The sequence below is a fragment of the Mobula birostris genome, chromosome 10 (genome assembly GCF_030028105.1).
Source record: "Mobula birostris isolate sMobBir1 chromosome 10, sMobBir1.hap1, whole genome shotgun sequence".
In the NCBI taxonomy this organism is placed as follows: domain Eukaryota; kingdom Metazoa; phylum Chordata; class Chondrichthyes; order Myliobatiformes; family Myliobatidae; genus Mobula; species Mobula birostris.
In genome coordinates this window covers 68,245,062-68,262,644 of record NC_092379.1, presented here as the reverse complement: position 1 = coordinate 68,262,644, position 17,583 = coordinate 68,245,062, and the positions used below count along the sequence as shown (strand labels likewise).

General features: G+C 39.8%; 1 protein-coding gene across 1 annotated transcript in view; it reads left to right on the top strand.

Moving 5' to 3' along the window:
• The first annotated feature begins 840 nt into the window (after positions 1–840).
• The window catches only part of LOC140204085 (interferon-inducible GTPase 5-like), a 43,988-nt gene continuing 27,245 nt past the window's right edge, over positions 841–17,583 (top strand). The window contains exons 1-2 of the mRNA XM_072270405.1: positions 841–975; positions 5,098–5,225. Of these exons, the coding sequence (XP_072126506.1) occupies positions 5,206–5,225 (20 nt within the window). The 5' untranslated portion in view covers positions 841–975; positions 5,098–5,205. The remainder of the gene's footprint in view (positions 976–5,097; positions 5,226–17,583) is intronic.

Below are 17,583 nucleotides of genomic sequence, written 5' to 3'. Positions count from 1 at the left end.
GCTATTCAACTCCTCATGTTGCCCATCCAACTGAACTGGGGTCAATTTCGAGTGACCCATTCGCCCACCAAATCGAATGTCTTTGATATAGGAGCGGAAATTGGAATGCACTAAAAATACCGACACGGCGACGAGAAAACATGCACATTCCACGCACAGACATCATCGAAGGTCAGGAGGACAGGACAGCTGCTCCTTCCGCTCTGCCATTGTGTCACTCCGCGTCATCTCGCTGCCTGCAGGCAAAGATTGGCTTGTTTTAATGCCAATGGGATTGAATATTGTGTAGTCCAACTTTTGATTTAGTTCTGACCTTTAGTGGAAGGGAGATCATTTATAATCCTTTTCAAACTGGTTTTACCTGCCACGAGGAAGTGATGAAATCCTACGTCGATATAATGGTGCTGCATTGATTTATCTGCAAAACCCTGTAACCAGGCTTCGATCCTGACACAGAGGGCAGTTTGAATCTTCTCTCCGTGATCCTGAGAGTTTCCCCAGCGGTTGATATGTCGTATCACATCCTAGTTAGCTACCGTAAATTATCCTCAGTGTAGCTGGCCGGCTGAAGAATTGAGGACTGTATATTGGTCGCTGTATATTGGAATGATTGGCAGCTGTAAAGGAGCACATTGCAGGGATTTAACTGTGGTAAATTGTAAACAGGGATTGTTCTGTAAGTACACGGTGTCTGAGTGCACCGTCTGCACTCTTCACACACTGAACCAGCAGAATGAAAAGAATAAAGTCACCCGGCAACAAGTGATCTCAAGAATATCTTTATTTCTTATTGGATAACACACATCAATCTGTCCAATCCGTGAGAGGTACACTGTGTGAATGAAAGCGGAAGCGCTGAATGTACAAATCGCAACGGGGTGCCGATCAAAGCGGACCTTTACTGACCGACATTCATCAAAGTTGCTGGTGAACGCAGCAGGCCAGGCAGCCTCTTTAATCAAAGATTCAGTGCAGGTAAAGACAGGAGATTGAATAACAAACTGAGTATGTTTACTACCATTACAGAACTTTAATCCTGTTAGTTTGAGACAATTCTGGGCAGTTTACGTGTTTGTAAACTGGGCCAACGATCGTAAAACTAATATATTGCACGAAGAGTTTGAGAAAACTCCTGATCGGGTGTTACTTTTGTCCTATTTTCTACTTCTTTTACCAGCGTGTGGACATTTAACATCGGGGATTTGCGGGTTTTCGAGTGAAATTGAAGTTCAGCACGTAACAACAGCAGCAAAATGCCCTAAATTGATAATCGTAATCAGGTTTAATATCACCGGCATATGGCGTGAAATTTGTTAACTTTGCGGCAGCAGGACAATGCAATACATGATAAATGTAAATAAAATACTGAATTACACAAAGTATATCTGTGTATATTAACTCGTTAAATTAAAACAAGTAGTGCAAAACACAACAAATAAAAAGTAGTCTGGTACATAAAGAGGTTAGGGTGTTTCCAGGAAACGGGAGAGCTGGGTGACGCAACCCTCGATTCAGTCAAACACAACGTGTGTAATACAAGAGTTTATTGCAAAACGGCTAGAAAACAAGTGAGGGAAAAAAGTTCCAGCTTGCGTTTAGTTCACTTTCCCATCCTATCTGACCATTCCCAGGACATATCACAAGACTTTAACGCAAGCTGCAGATAGAGTAACAAAATCTCTGACCCGCGGATTTTTAAAAAACGTGCAAGAAATAGAAATACTGTATATTTTTAAAAAGTGAGTAGTTTCCAAGAGTTCAATGTCCATTTAGGAATCGGATGACAGAGAGGAAGAAGCTGTTCCTGAATCGCTGAGTGTGTGCCTCAGGCTTCTGTACCTCTACCTGATGGTAACAGTGAGAAAAGGGCATGCCCTGGGTGCCGGACGTCCTTAATAATGGACGCTGCCTTTCTGAGACACTCCTCCCTGAAAATATCCTGGGTACTTTGTAGGTTAGTACCCAAGATGGAGCTGACTAGATTTACAACTTACTGCAGCTTCTTTCAGTCCTGTGTAGTAGCCCCCTCCCCTCCGGACCAGACAGTGTTGCAGCCTGTCAGAATGCTCTCCACAGTCCATCTTTGGAAGTTTTTGAGTGTATTTGTTGACATGCCAAATCTCTTCAAACTCCTTATGAAGTACAGCTGCTGTCTTGCCTTCTTTATAACTACATCGATATGTTGGGACCCAGATTAGATCCTCAGAGATCTTGACACCCAGGAACTTGAAACTGCTCACTCTCTGCACTTCTGATCCCTCTATGAGGATTGGTATGTGTTCCTTCGTCTTTCGAGATGGCCTGTTTCCGTGCTGTAATTGTTATATGGTTATATAAGTAAGTCAATAGCATCATAACATTTTAAGTAACGTTTGGATATTAAACACACAGCACATATTTTTGTATGAACATATAAAATCATTGCAACACACCAATATCGCTGAATCAGTGGGAGCCCTGGGCTTGTTTCCCAACAGCAAGACGGTCCTATGGAGAGCTGATGGGAGACAGCGATACTCAAAGGGAGTTCCTTATGTCCAGTCTATTCCGCAATTTAGTTTTCGTTGCATTCATTGCAGAAAAGCCCGCTTCGCAGCGATATGATGTTGAAGATGGAAGCAACGTTTTCTGTGTTTTCGTGGCTATCTTAGGATATTTAGCCTTGACTTTGATCCGGAATGCCGGTAGAGATGTTCTGGCAAACATACTTTTCAGCCCGCCGTCATTTGCAAGCTCGAGGAGTTGATCTCCTTCCCGCGCTGACATGGATGACGCGCGGGTAATCACCTCGCATGCGTATTGACTCAACAGGGAATGAGGAAAGGAGAATTGGTTAATGTTGTGTACTTGTCAGAAGGTCTTTAAGAAGGTGCCACACATGAGGCTGCTTAACAAGCTACAATTCTAGTATGGATAAAGCAGTGACTGATTGGTAGAAGGCAAAGAGTAAAATAAAGGGACCTTTTCTAGCTGACTGCTGTGAATAGTGGTGCTTCACAGGGATCTGTGTTAGAACCAATTTCTTTTTTTTAACATTACGTCAATGATTTGGATAATTGAATCGATGGCTTTATTGCAAATTTGCCAACAATATGATAATGGAAGGACAGGTAATTTTGGGAAAGTAGAGAGGCTGCAGAAAGACATAGACAGATTGGGAGAATGGGAAAAGAAGCGGCAGATGGAATAGAGTGTCAGGAATTGTACGGTCATGCACCTTGGTAGAAAAAATAATGGAAGGGTTGACTATTTTCTAAGTGGAGAGAAAATACCAAAAACTGAGGCAGAAAGTGATTTTGGAGTCCTTTTCCAGGATTCCCTGAAGGTTAATTTGCAGGTTGAGTTGGAGGTGGGGAAGTCAAATGCAATGTTAGCATTCATTTCAAGAGGACTAGAATATAAAAGCAAAGATGTAATGTTGAGACTTTGTTAAGCACTGGTGAGGCCTCACTTGGAGTATTGTGAGCAAATTGAGGCCTCTTATCTTAGAAAGGATGTGCTGAAACTGGAGATGGTTCAAAGGAGATTCACAAAAGATATTGCAAGATTGAATGGCTTGTCATATGAAGATTGTTTAATGGCTCTGGACCTTTATTCACTAGAATTCAGAAGAATGAGGGGTGACGTATTTGAAACATATTCAATGGTGAAAGGCCTTAATAGAGTGAAGTCGAAGTTTCCTACAGTGGAAGAGGACACAGCATCAGAATATAGGAGTGTCCTTTTAGAATGGAATGATGGGGAATTTCTTTAGCCAGAGAGTGGTGAATCTGTAGAATTCTTTGCCACAAACAGCCATGGAGGCAAAGTCTTTATCTATATTTAAGGCAGAGATTGATAGATTCTTCATTGGTTAGAGCATGAAGGGATATGGGGAGAAGGCAGGAGACTGGAGTTGAGAGGAAAATTGGATCAGCCATGATGAAATGGCAGAGCAGACTCGATGGGCCAAATGGCCTCATTCTATTCCTGTATTTTCTGATCTTATAACAGAAGGCATGGGTTTGTCATGAAAAGCATGGTGATCAGTTGGAGAGAAACGGAAGTGGTGGTGGGTGTCAGTAGTCCCACAAAGTATAGTTGGGAGCTAAAATACAATTCCCCAGTCTCACTAGGTCTATTAAGGCTAGATCTTATCTGGATAAGCATTGGAATCACAACAGCACAGAGGTTGTTGTGTCACTGAGTGCCTTCAGGATCCTATACTTCCTTCCTGATGGTAGTAATGAGAAGAGGGCATGTCCCGGTTGACTGGGGGAAGGAGGAGTTGGACCCTAATGATGGATGCTGCCTTTTTGAGGCATCGCTCCTTGAAGTTGTCATGGATATTGGGAAGTCAAGCGCCAGTGATGGAGCTGGCTGAGTTTATAACTTTCTGCAGCTTGTTTGAATCCTGTGCAGTGGTCACCCACCCACCTGCATACCAGACGGTGATGCAGCCAGTTAGAATTCACTCCACGGTGTAATATTGTCTCAATGTATTCTCACTTTTCAATGCTTTATGGACACAACTCTGAAAATTTTCATCCTCTTGATTTAGTTTAGTATTTAACTGTATCTTTAGTATTTTATTCCCATCTGTGAAGACAGAAAAGGTGTTTGAAAAGTCAGCTTTTTATTTTAATTTAATTGCAATTTCACTGACATCTGCTGTCTATAGAAATAACATCTTTCTGTGAATTGTTGGGAGTGTGAGTGAAAAATGCTATTTTTCCCAAAACGATTGCCATGGGCTTTTCATTGAGACAGTAATGTGGCATTTTACAGCATAAGGGTTTCTGTCACTTCACTTCAAGGTGGTGACTGATTTATGATGATGTTTGAGAATTCCACAGACAATTTTGACCATTCCCATTCAGCTTCAGTTCTCTATGTCCTGAGCTTCATGATAGGTCGCTCTTCATTGGAACATTCAGAAGGATGCACAACTACCCTCACAATCTCTTTCTTCATTTTGACTAAGGCAAGGTGAGACAATACGATTGCGTATTTTCTAGTTGCTTGCATGAAACCAACTGTTAAAGGTGATTGGCTTCTCAGTCTAGGATATGTCTGGTAAAATAAAAAAAGCACAACTCAATCTGTCTTCTCCTCTAGAAGTGGAAAAATCACACAAGAAAAGACAGAGGCTCCCCAAGTATCATTTAAAGCCCTGTAGTCACTGGATCGTTATACAGACCAGCCAACGAGGGACAGAGATCAGGAATGGGAGGGTCAAGCTCCAGGTAGGTCAGAAATTATGCACATTGTTTCTTCCCAGCTCTCCTGCATCAACAAAACCTGCTAGAGCAGAAGTCGTACAGTGCTCAGCTTTCTCTTTAGAACAGGATAGTGCCGGCTCTTCGATGGATTAAATCCCTTTTATTTGTTTTTGAGATGTGGGTATTGACATTGAGAACAGCAGTTATTAAAAGTTCCTAACAGCCTTGAGCATGTAGCTGGGACCTGCCTTCTTGAAGTGCTGCATTCTGGGTCAATCTGATCCCATCTTGTGGTTGGCTCAAGATTTCATCAATGTAGACCTGGTGACATTAAAAGAACAATGATACCTTTCCTCATAAGCATGGTACATAATGGAGATGAAGGTACGTGAGGAAATTTTATCTCATACTAAAACCCTGGTTCATTCTCTTTGTGGACATTTTGTTTGAGTATAGCATAAACAGGCAGCACCATTAAATTTTGCAAGTGGCATTCACTTCATCCTCTGTGGTACTGGTGGAAAATGTGACTGTTTTGGGGAGCATGTGGTGTACCAGTCCAACTTCTTGAGTGCTGATTGAGCTAAGAAAGTGAGGGGTAATCCTGCATACATGTGACTTCTGCCTCACAGGGAGTAGAAGGTCCTTGGGGTGTGAAGAGGTAAGCCACTTACTGGTGGTTACGATACCTTTGACGTCTCTGACTCCTCTTGCAGCCACCATTTTCATTTTTCTGGTCTTGTCAAACACTTGATCAGCGAGGAATTTAGCCATGCTACTGTCATAGAGTTAAGGCTAAGCTGATAGATACTCTTTCTTTGGAGATTTTTCAACTGAACGACTGTTAACACTGTTTTGATTATCTCATATCTGAATGTTTCCTATCTTTCATATTTTCAATTTATTATGTTTGTTATTTCTACTTCACATGTTGACTTAAGACATCTGGAAATCTTCAAGCCATGAGATTTTTCATAGCTCCAGGACAGTGACACGTTTATTTCCTTCGGTCCTATATCTTTCACCAGCCCAACATGTCCCTAGTTATCTCATCACCAGATCTTTAGATTGTAGGGAAAGCGGGTGGCCAATGGGAAACTGAGATTGTCAGTGAGAATGTGTAAACTCCACACACACAAAACACAGAGAATTAAACCTAGTTTACTGGAAGAGTGAATCAGCTGCGCTACCTGATGCACCATATCGCTACCCCACTGTATGTTGTGTTATAAGCGGGTAGGAACTGGTTTAGCTTCATTGTGAATGAAATTGAATTTTGTCCTTCAGCAAGCATTATACATTTGACTCTAATGAAAGGATGGCATTTATGATGGACTTAAACTAGTTGAGTGTGGCACTGAGTTAGTGAATGTTCTATTGATATCATTCAGCTGAGTTGATTTGTCTGTAACAACCTGCATATCAGGTTCAATCCTTTGCTCTGGTTCTGTCTACAGAATTTGAAATACTCTCTTTGTGGTGGAATAGGTTTACTGAGCTGCTGTGGTTTCCTCTCATTTGTCAACAACAGAGTTATAATGTTAGCTGGCCAATGTAAATATTTGATGTGTAGCTTAGTTGAAGGTGAATTAAAAGGTGTCTCAGTTGATAGACAGGCATACAATGAATAATAGGTTGCTGGGAATTAACTGGAATGAAGGCATTGCTCTGAGGGCCAGTCTACTGAGTGGGATGGATAACTTACTTTGTCATAGGAAAGGAGAAGAACAAGTGAAGATGCAAAAGAAACAAACACAACCATCATTGTTTAGACCACAAGACATAGGAGCAGAATTAGGTAACTTGGCCCATCGAGTCTGTTCTGCCATTTCATCATAGCGGTATTATTTCTCTCAACCCCATTCTCCTGTTTTCTCCCCATAATCTTCAACCTCCATTTTAAATATACCCAACGACATGCCTCCACAGACACCTGTAGCAATGAATTCCATAGATTCACCACCCCGTGGCGAAAGAAATTCATCCCGATTCTAAAGGGACACACTTCTATTCAGAGGCTGTGACCTCTGGAACTAGACACTCCCACTGTTGGAAACATCCTCTTCATCTCCACTGTAACTAGGCCTTCCAGTATTTGTTAAGCTTCAATGAGATTGCCCCCTCCCCACTCCATCACTATTGTTCTAAACTCCCATGAATACAGGCCTAGAGGTATCAACCACTTCACATATGTTAACTCTTTCTACCCCTGTGACATTCTTGTGAATATTCCCTTGTCCCTCTACAATACTAGCATATCTTTTCATAGATATGGGGCCCCTAAATGCTCACAATACAGAAAGTATGATCTGACCAATGTTGTTTGAAGTCTCAATATCACATCCTTTCTGTAACATTCTAGTCCTCTCAAAATGAATGCTAACATTGCATTTTCCTTCCTTGCTACCATCTCAACCTGCAAGTTAACCTTTCAGGAATCTTACACAAGGACATCCAAGCCCCTTTGTACCTCTGATTTTATGAAATTATCCTACATTTAGAAAATAATCTATATATTTATTCCTTCTACCAAAATGCCTGGCCATACACTTCACCACACTGTATTCATTCTGCCACTTCTTTTCCTATTTCCGGATCTGTCCAAGTCCTTCTGCAGAATCCCTGCTTCCTCACCACCATCATCAATGGAACACCACTAGTCACTGGCAGCCAACCAGCAAAGGAATAAAGAATCGTTGTTTCAGGCCGAGACCCTTCATCAGGACTAATGAAGTGTCTCTATCTGAAAGATCAGCTCTTTATTGCTATCCATAGATATGTACTGCCTGACCTGAGTTCCTCCAGCATTTTATGTATATAAACGTTATTCCCACTCTTTGCTTTCTGCCAGTCAGCCAATCATCTATTCATGCTGCTATCCTTTTGGAATCTTATTTTGTTTCCAGTCTCCTGTGCAGCACCTTGTCAAAGGTTGCCTGAAAATTCAAGTAAACAACATTTATTGTCTCTCCTTTATCTATCCTGCCTGCTATTTTCTCAAAGAATTTCAACAGATTTGTCAGGCAAGATTTCCCTTCAAGAAACCATACCAAGTTCTGCATATCTTATCATGTGCCTTCAACTACCTTGATTCCTCATCCTTAATAATAGACCCTAACTTCTTGCCCAACTATTGAAGTCACGCAAACTTCCCTATAATTTCCTGTCTTTTGCCTCCCTCTATTCTGAAATCATTCCAGAGACCAGTGATTCTTGAAGGGTCATTCCTACTGTTCCGCAATCTCTTTAGCTACCTTTTTTACAACCCTGGGGTGTAGCCCATCCTGACCAGGTGACTTATCTACCTTCGGACTTTTCAGCTTCCCATGCACTTTCTTCGTGGTAGTCGCAAATACACTACCTCTTCCCTCAACACTATCAAATTTCTGGTATGCTGCTGAAGACTCCCACAGTGACAACTGTCACAAAACACTTATTAGGTTCATCTGCCATTTCTTTGTCCTCTGATATTTGTTTTTCAGTGTCAGCTTTCAGCAGACCTGCTTTAAGTCTTGCCTCTCATTTACTATTTACATTGCCTATAAAAAGCATTCAACCCCATTGGATGTTTTCATGTTTTATTGTTTTACAACAATGGATGACAGTGGATTTAATTTGGCTTTTTTGACACCGATCAACTGAAAAAGACTCATTTGTGTCAAAGTGAAATCAGATCTCTACAAAGTGATCTAATTTAATTACAAATTTAAAACACAAAATAATTGATTGTACAAGTATTCATCCCCTTCAGGTCCCCATTCTTCTTTACAAAACTGCTCAAGCTCTGTCACATTGCATGGGAATCATGAATGAACAGGTCTTTTCAAGTCCAGCCACAAATCCTTAATTGGATTGAGGTCTGGACTCTGACTTGGCCACTCCAGGACATTAACTTTGCTGTTTTTAAGCAATTCCTGTGCAGCTTTGGCTTTATGCTTGAGGTCATTGTCTTGCTGGAAAACAAATCTCCCAAGTCACAGTTCTCTAGCAGACTGCATCAGGTTTTCCTCCAGGATTTCCTCATTTTTGCTGCATTCATTATACTGTAGCCACCACCATACTTCACAGTAGGGATGGTATATTTTTGATGATGTGTAGTGTTTGGATTATCATATCATTTAGTCTGACGGCCAGAAAGCTCAATTGTGGTTTCATCAGACCATAGAACCTTCTTCCAGCTGACTTCAGTCTCCCACATGCCCTCTGGCAAACTCTAGCTGAGAACTCATGTGAGTTTTTTTTCAACGGTGGCTTTCTCTTTGCCACTCTTCTATAAAGTTACGACTGGTGAAGCACCCAGTCAACAGTTGTTGAATGTGCATTGTCTCCCATCTCAGCCACTGAAGCTTGTAATTGCTCCACAGTTGTCATAGGTCTCTTGTCAGCCTCCCTCACTGGCCTCCTTCTTGCACAGTCACTCAAGATTTGAGGATGGCCTGCTCTAGGCAGATTTACAGCTGTGCCATATTCTTTCCATTTCTTGATGTTTGACAACTGGACTACAAGTGACTTGGAAATTTTTTTGTATCCATTTTCTGACTAGTGCATTTCAATAATCTTTTTGCGGAGTTGCTTGGAGTGTTCTTTTGTCTTCATGGTATAGTTTTTGCCAGCAGTTGGACCTGCAGATGCAGGTGTATTTTTACATCTTCACTGCACACAGATGATCTCTATTTAACTAATTATGTGACTTCTAAATCAGTGATGATTTGGTGTGTCATATTAAAGGTGTGTGATTATTTAAGCAATCAATTATTTTGTGTTTTATATTTATAATTTATGTCGATCACTTTGTAGAGATCTGATTTTTCTTTGACACAAAAGTCTTTTTCTGTTGATCAGTGTTAAAAAAGCAAAATTAATCCACTGTGATTCAATTTTGTAAAACAGTAAAACTTCTGAGGTGGTGGGGTGATTACTTTTTACAGGCATTGTATACTTCTAAAAAGAAAGCAGCTTTTGGTTTCCTCTTATATTATTTGCCAGCTTGCCCTCACATTTATTGTTTCTCTTGTGACTTTTCTTTTCCCCGGTTGCTTTCTGCTTATTTTAAAAACTTCCCAATCCTCTAACTTCTCAGTATTATTTGCCATATTGTATGTCCTTTATTTTGCATTATTGCTATCTTGACCTCCCTTGTTCCTATGGTTGCCTCATCCTCCCTTGACAATGTTTCTTCTTTGGGATGAACCAATCCTGTGTCTTTGGAATTGTCTGCCAGTGACTAGTGGTGTTCTGCAGGGGTCTGTGTTGGGACTGCTTCTTTTTACGTTGTATATCGATGACTTGTTTGATGGAATTTATGGCTTTGTGTCCAAGCTTGCAGACAACACGAGGATGGGTGGAGAGGCAGGTTGTCTTGAGGACGCAGGGAGGCTACAGAAGGACTTAGATTAGGAGAATGGACAAAGAAGTGGCAAATGGAATACACCTTTGGGAAATGTATGGAAGTATAGACTATTTTCTAAAAGGGGAGAAGATTCAAAAAAATGAAGTGCAAAGGAACTCTAGAGTCCTCGTGCAGGATTCCCAAAAGGTTCCTTTGAAGGTTGAGATTCTGTTGAGAAAGAAAAATGCAATGTTAGTATACATTTTGATCAGACTGGAATATAAAAGCAAGGATGTAATGCTGAGGCTTTATAAGGCACTGGTGAAGCCTGTCTGAGTATTGTGAGCAATTCTGTGCCCCTTGTTTAAGAAAGGATGTGTTGACATTGGAGAGGGTTCAGAGGAGCTACATGAGAATGATTCCAGTAAGGAAAGGATTATCGTCTGAGGAGGGATTGATTACTGTGGGCCTTCACTTGCTGGAATTTAGTAGAATGAGGGGGATCTCACAGACACTTACTGAATGTTGAAAGGCCTAAATACTTTACATGTGGAGAGGATGTTTCCTATGATGGGTGAGTCTAGGAGCACAGGGCACACCGTCAGAATAGAGGGGCATTCGTTAATGTAAATGAAGACTAATTGCTTTAACCAGAGGGCGGTGAATCTGTGGAATTCATTGTAACAGGCAGCTGTGGAGGTCAGATTAGGGTACATTTAAGGTGGTGATTGATTGGTTCTCGATTAGTCAAGGCATGAAAGTTACAGGAAGAAACTAGGAGAATGGTGTGGAGAGAGAAATGGATCAGCCATGATGAAATGGCAGAGCAGACTAGATGGACCAAATGGCTTAATTCTTTTTTTTAATTTTTATTTTTATTTGGATAAGGAATTCACAAATATCATGTACTTTTTTCACACATATAACCTTTTCCATTTTTTTATATGTATAAAACTACAATTATTTATACATTCTTAAGTATACATTGAGATGATATAAAAGAAAAATAAACACTTAAATAGATAGTTATGTACTGTGGTAAATCTAACCTATTAGGCTAAGTAATGGTATTAGTTGTTAAGAAAAATGGTAATAATAGTTTCCATATAACCCTTCTGGACCATTTCCACTGGTCCAAAGTGTTGTATATAAGCCTATGTAACAACAATTGTAGGTGTTTATATCCTAACTTGTTCATGCTTGCTCCTGCCTGCAGACATAATTATCCAATCCCTATGTACTTATTTACTTAATTTTTTCATTTTTTTATCCCTTTCCCAAATCTTTCCCTTTACTAGTGTTAATTCTCCATTTTCCAAAAGAAAACAAAAGAAAAGACGTTTAGACTAGGGGTGCTTACGTTAGCAATATTACTGTGTTGATGAGAAGAGCAGTATAAATCATTAGGAGAGTCATCTAAAGTCTGCTCGCATTGGGGTTATATATTCAATCCATTTATTCCAGATTTGATAAAATTTTTCTTTTTGAATTCTCAGGGAGTAAGTCAACTTTTCCATTTTAAATATTTCCAAGATAATTTTGTACCAATCTTCTAATGTAGGTGGTATTGGATTTAGCCATTTTCTAGTGATTGATTTTTTACTTGCCGCTAAGAGGGCCTGCAGCAACTTTATATCTTCTTTCTGTTCAAGAAACAATACATGCCCCAAATAGAGCGTCTCAAAGTTCAGAAGTATCTGGGACCTAAGTACCTTAACTAATGTTCTATGAATACCTTCCCAATATGGACTTAATTTAGGGCAATCCCAGAAAATATGAAAATGATTTGCCTCCTTGGAGCCGCACCTTCTCCAACACATCACATTTGTATCTTTATATTTTTCCTGATATGGGGTCTTGAAGTATCTTATAATGTTTTTCCAACAATGTTCTCTCCAAGTCAAAGAATTAGTCGAGGACCATTGAAAGCCGCAGATTTTCTGCCAAGCCTCCTCTGAAAGTACCAACCCCGCTTCTTTCTCCCACTTCTCTTTAATATACAGTGTATTTACATTTTTAGCATGGGAGAGTGCATTATATAATCGAGAAACTGATTTATTAGGTATTGAACTGCAAGCCGAATTCAGAATCTTGAAATATTCTAATGCTACTGTTGATAGATCTGTATATCTACAACTCTGGTTAACATAGTTTCGTACTTGAAGGTACCTAAAAAAGTCATTATGTTCTAGGCTATGTTTGTCCTGCAGGATTTGGAAACTTTGTAATACTTTTTTATCTATAAATGAGAGGTAGATTGTAAGACCTTTCTTTATCCATAGCTCAAATCTTTTATCTTCTCTGTTGGGAAGGAATTCGGTATCATATGCACATCATCTAAAGAGTTTTAACATGTTATTAATTCCACATGAATTAACCACCTTCTGCCATACTTTTAATGTAAGATTTATCCAACTGTTTTTAAATTTTTCCAACTGGGCCATCAATCCTTTGTCAGCTATTGAGGCCTGTAGAGGAAAACTGTCAACTAACCCAAATTCTATTTCCTTCCATCTAGCCTTATATTCCCTATTACACCAATATAACAGAGGGGTTATCTGTGAGGCATAAAAATAATTGCTCAGGCAAGGAAGAACCATACCTCCTCCTTCCTTCCCTAACTGTAAGGTGTTATATCGAATTCTAGGTTTCTTTCCTTGCCAAATGAAGCCGGAAATCCATTTGTCCCATTCCCTGAATTGATTATCATCCACCTCCACCAGTAAAGTACGGAAAAGATACAATAACCGAGGAAGAATATTCATAGTATTTATCCTTGAATTTAAACTTAAAAAGGGGATAAGATTCCATCTACGCATATCTGCTTTTATCTCTGAGATTAATGGCCCATAATTTACCTGTGACAGTGTTGAAAGATCCTTCGGCAGGGTTATTCCTAAATATTTTAATGATTTAGCTTCCCACTTAAGATCGTATGTATCCTGCAATTTTTTGGATGGTGTATAATTTAGGGACATAACCTGCGTTTTCTTTACATTTATTTTATAAACCTGATATTTTCCCAAAGTCATCCAACAGTGTAAACAATCCTATAAATGATTTTTCTGGTTCACTCAGATAGACCAAAACATCATCTGCGAATAACGCCACTTTCAGTTCAATCCCTGCCACCTTGATACCTTTTACGATTTCGCTCTATCTTATTAGTTGGGCAAGCGGTTCAATATATAGCGCAAAAAGGACAGGAGAAATTGGGCATCCCTTTCTAGTGCCTCTCTCTAAGATGAAGGAGTCAGAGAGGTCCCCATTTATCTTAATTCGGGCTGTAGGGCTGTCATATAGAGTCTGAATTACTTTAATAAACTTTTCTTGAAAGCCGAATCTTCCTAACACTCTGTATAGGAATGCCCAACTAACCGAATCAAAAGCTTTCTCAGCGTCCAATCCTACTACCATTGTCTCTGTCTCGTTCTTATTAACCTGTTCTAATATGTGCAGAGTTCTCCTTATTTTGTCCTGTGTTTGTCTTTGTTGAATAAATCCAGTCTGGTCTAAGTGGATTACGCCAGGTAAAAGCTTTTCCAATCTGCGCGCTAAAATAGATGTAAATAGTTTGTAATCTAAATTAAGAACACTAATTGGCTGATAATTGCCACATTCTAGTTTATCTTTACCCTCTTTAGGAATAACTGAAATAATCGCTTCTCTTCAGGAAGGTGGAGTTTCTCCTCTCTGCAAGATCCAATTAAAGGTGTTAAGTAGTAACGGGGCTAACTGTGTCTTCAGGAACTTGTACCACTCTGAGGTAAACCCATCAGAACCCGGGGACTTTCCAGCCTTTAACCTAGAGATGGCCACGTTCAGTTCTTTGACAGTTACTGGTTCTAATAAACTTCCATTTTGTAAATCTGTAAGTTTAGGTAGATCTAAAAAATTCAATACACTGTCTATATAGGGCTCATTGGGGGCCCGGGGTTGGGAGTACAGTTCTCGATAATATGTTTCAAAACTCTCTTGAATTTTCCCTATTGTACTCTCCACAAGCTTTGTCTTTGGATTCTTTATTTTATGAATTGTATTGTCTGCTTGTTGTTTTCGTAATTTATATGCTAATAATCTAGCTGATTTACCTCCTACTTCATAATTCTTTTGTCTCAGGTAAAGAAAATTTCTTTGAGTTTCCAACTTATAAATATCGTCAATTTCACTTTGCAATTTCCTAATTTCCTGTTTTCGATTTGAATTACTTTTGTTGCTATCTACAACTTGAAGTTGTTTTAATTTTCCTTGAAGGTCTGCTAATTTTTGTGCATTGATTTTTTTCATGTGAGTGGTAATGGAAATAATTTTCCCTCTCAGTACAGCTTTCAATGTATCCCATAAGATCACTGGTGATGTTTCTCCCGTGTCATTAAGGTCTAGATATTCTTTGATTTCTCCCCTTAATCTCTCCATTACTTTTGGGTTATTGAGTATATGTGAGTTTAGCCTCCATAGTGTTTTCCTCATTTTCCTTTCCAGGATTAGAGACATAGAGACTGGGCTATGATCCGACAGATCAATTGTTGCAATATTACAGTTTTTTATCCTGAGTCTATCTGTATTAAAGATAAAGAAATAGTCTATCCTTGAATAGGCTGAATGAGGGAAAGAGTAATATGTATAATCTTTACTAGTAGGGTGTAATTCCCTCCAGACATCTATAATTCCCAACTCCTCCATCAATGAATTCACTTTCCGAGTCAGAGGTTTATTCTGAGTAACTATTCTTGAAGAGTCTAATATAGGATTTAATCTAATATTAAAATCCCCTCCACAAATTACTACCCCTTGAGAACTGACCATTAGGTCAAAAATGTGTCTATAAAATGACCATTCACAACCTGGAGGAGCATAAACATTCAGCAATGTTATTTCTGTACCTTCTATTCTTCCTGTGATTTTTACGAACCGTCCTTCTTTGTCTTTAGTCTCTGAAATATGTTCATAATGAAGAGTACTTGATATTAAAGTAGCTACCCCTCTTTTGTGACTCAATTTATATGATGAATAAAATACATGCTTAAAGCCCATTCTTTTTAATTTTCCATGTTCAGATTGGCTCATATGTGTTTCCTGGAAGAAAGCTATTTGTGCCCTCTCTTTTTTCAATTTAGACATAATCTTATTTCTTTTAATTGGATTCAAAACCCCATTAACATTATAGGAAATTATTTTTACCAATTCAGTTTGCATTTTTCTCTAGTAGAAAAAAAACACTCTCCTTTTCTAACCAAACAGTAAGCAATCCCTTCTCAACAGTAAACCAAGACATATAACCACACCCTAGACATTTTTGAACGTACAACATTTGAAAAATTTTCCCGACTTCCCACAGTGAGGCCTGAGCACCAACCCGCCTCAGTTCAGAGAGATAACCTCTATCTTCACCCTGTGTTAGAGGGCCCTCAGCAGTTTGAATAATCATAGAGAATTTTCTCCTATTTATGTCTCGACCAAATTGCTATCATTCAAGTTATTCTGCCTAGTTTATTTTCAGTGACCAGTTTTCATCTTACCTTTAAGTCCGATTTACTCTTTTCAGTCATTTCTCTTAATTAATCTGTGTTCTCTGTACATTCGCTTCTGAATATTTGCAGCTTTTCCTTGTAGTTTGACACTCTGGTTCGTGTGGAGCATCCTCGCCCCACTAACTGCCACGACTTCTGCCGAATCCTCTCCAGTAGCGACTCCGGTTGGGTGATAACTTTAATAGGTAGTCCCCAGTCCGCCAGGTCGGACGTTGCCTCCTCCACCATAGTGTAAGGTTTTGTCCCTTCGTCGTAAAAGACTCTCAGCCGAGCTGGATACAGGGTCTGGAATCTGATGTTGTTTTCCTTCAGGACTCTCCGTGTTTCCATATATTCCTTCCGTCTGGCAAGAATCCCTGTTGCGTAGTCGTGGTCTAAACTGATTTTACAGTTGTTCCACATGAAACCTTTCTTTTGCCATGCCCTTTTAAGCACCTCTTCCTTCGTTCTGTAACTGAGAAATCTGACCAGAATCGATCTGGGCTGGGCGCCTGCCGGAGGCTGTGGTGCCAACGCGCGGTGAGCCCTTTCTATCTGTAGGTCTTTTGTGGCCGGTATATCAAGGTTCTCTCTAAGTAGCTTCTCCACGAAGGGAATCATCAATCCGGGTTTACCTTCAGTTCCTTCGGGAACTCCGTAAATCCTCACATTTTCCCTTCTCGAGCGGCCTTCTTGATCTATTAGTTTCCACTGGAGTTGGTCTTGTAGCTTCAGCATTTCTGCTATCACCTCCTCTGCGTTTTGTAGCTTCTCTTCAATTCCAACAATCCTCGCTTCGGCTTCATCTATCCGCAAGTTCGTTTTTACTATTTCTCCTTTAATATCTTCCAGCTGTTTGCTGTTATCTTGTCGGAACTCGCGAATCTCTCCGAGAATCAAAGACAGAGTCACCGATTCCCCCCCATTATCTCCGTCCTGACTTGCTGTGGGGGAGCTAGGCCCATCGCCTTGCTGCGTCTCTTTATGTTTATCAGCCTTCGGAGCGAACTTTTTAATCTTGTTCTTAGACATCATCCTTGCCCCTTTTACTAATATAGTTATGCAATATTAAGTATTTGTCTAAATTCGATTTTGGGGCAGTTTACCTTCTTTTTTGTCGAGAGACCTTTTCCTTACGCCGCCATTCCCTTGATGACCCGGAAGTCCCCCCCAAATGGCTTAATTCTGCTCCAATGTCTTATGGTCTAATTGTTGTCAAAATGTCCAGCCATTAAATTTCTATCATCCCTGTCAGAGAACTTTATTGCACTGTAATACAGATACGTCCAATTTTAACTTCTCCCTCTCAAACTGCAGGATGAATTCTATACTGGTATGATGACTGACATCTAAGGGTTCTTTTATGTATGGGGCCTTTAACCAAATCTAATTGATTACACAACATCTAATCCAGAATCTCAACCAAAAGCTGTTTGAAAAACATGTCTTATTCATTCTACAAATTCCTTCTCTTGGAATCCATTACCAAACTGATTTTTGAATACTGTAAACCTAAATATTGTAATCTCCCATGGCCAACACA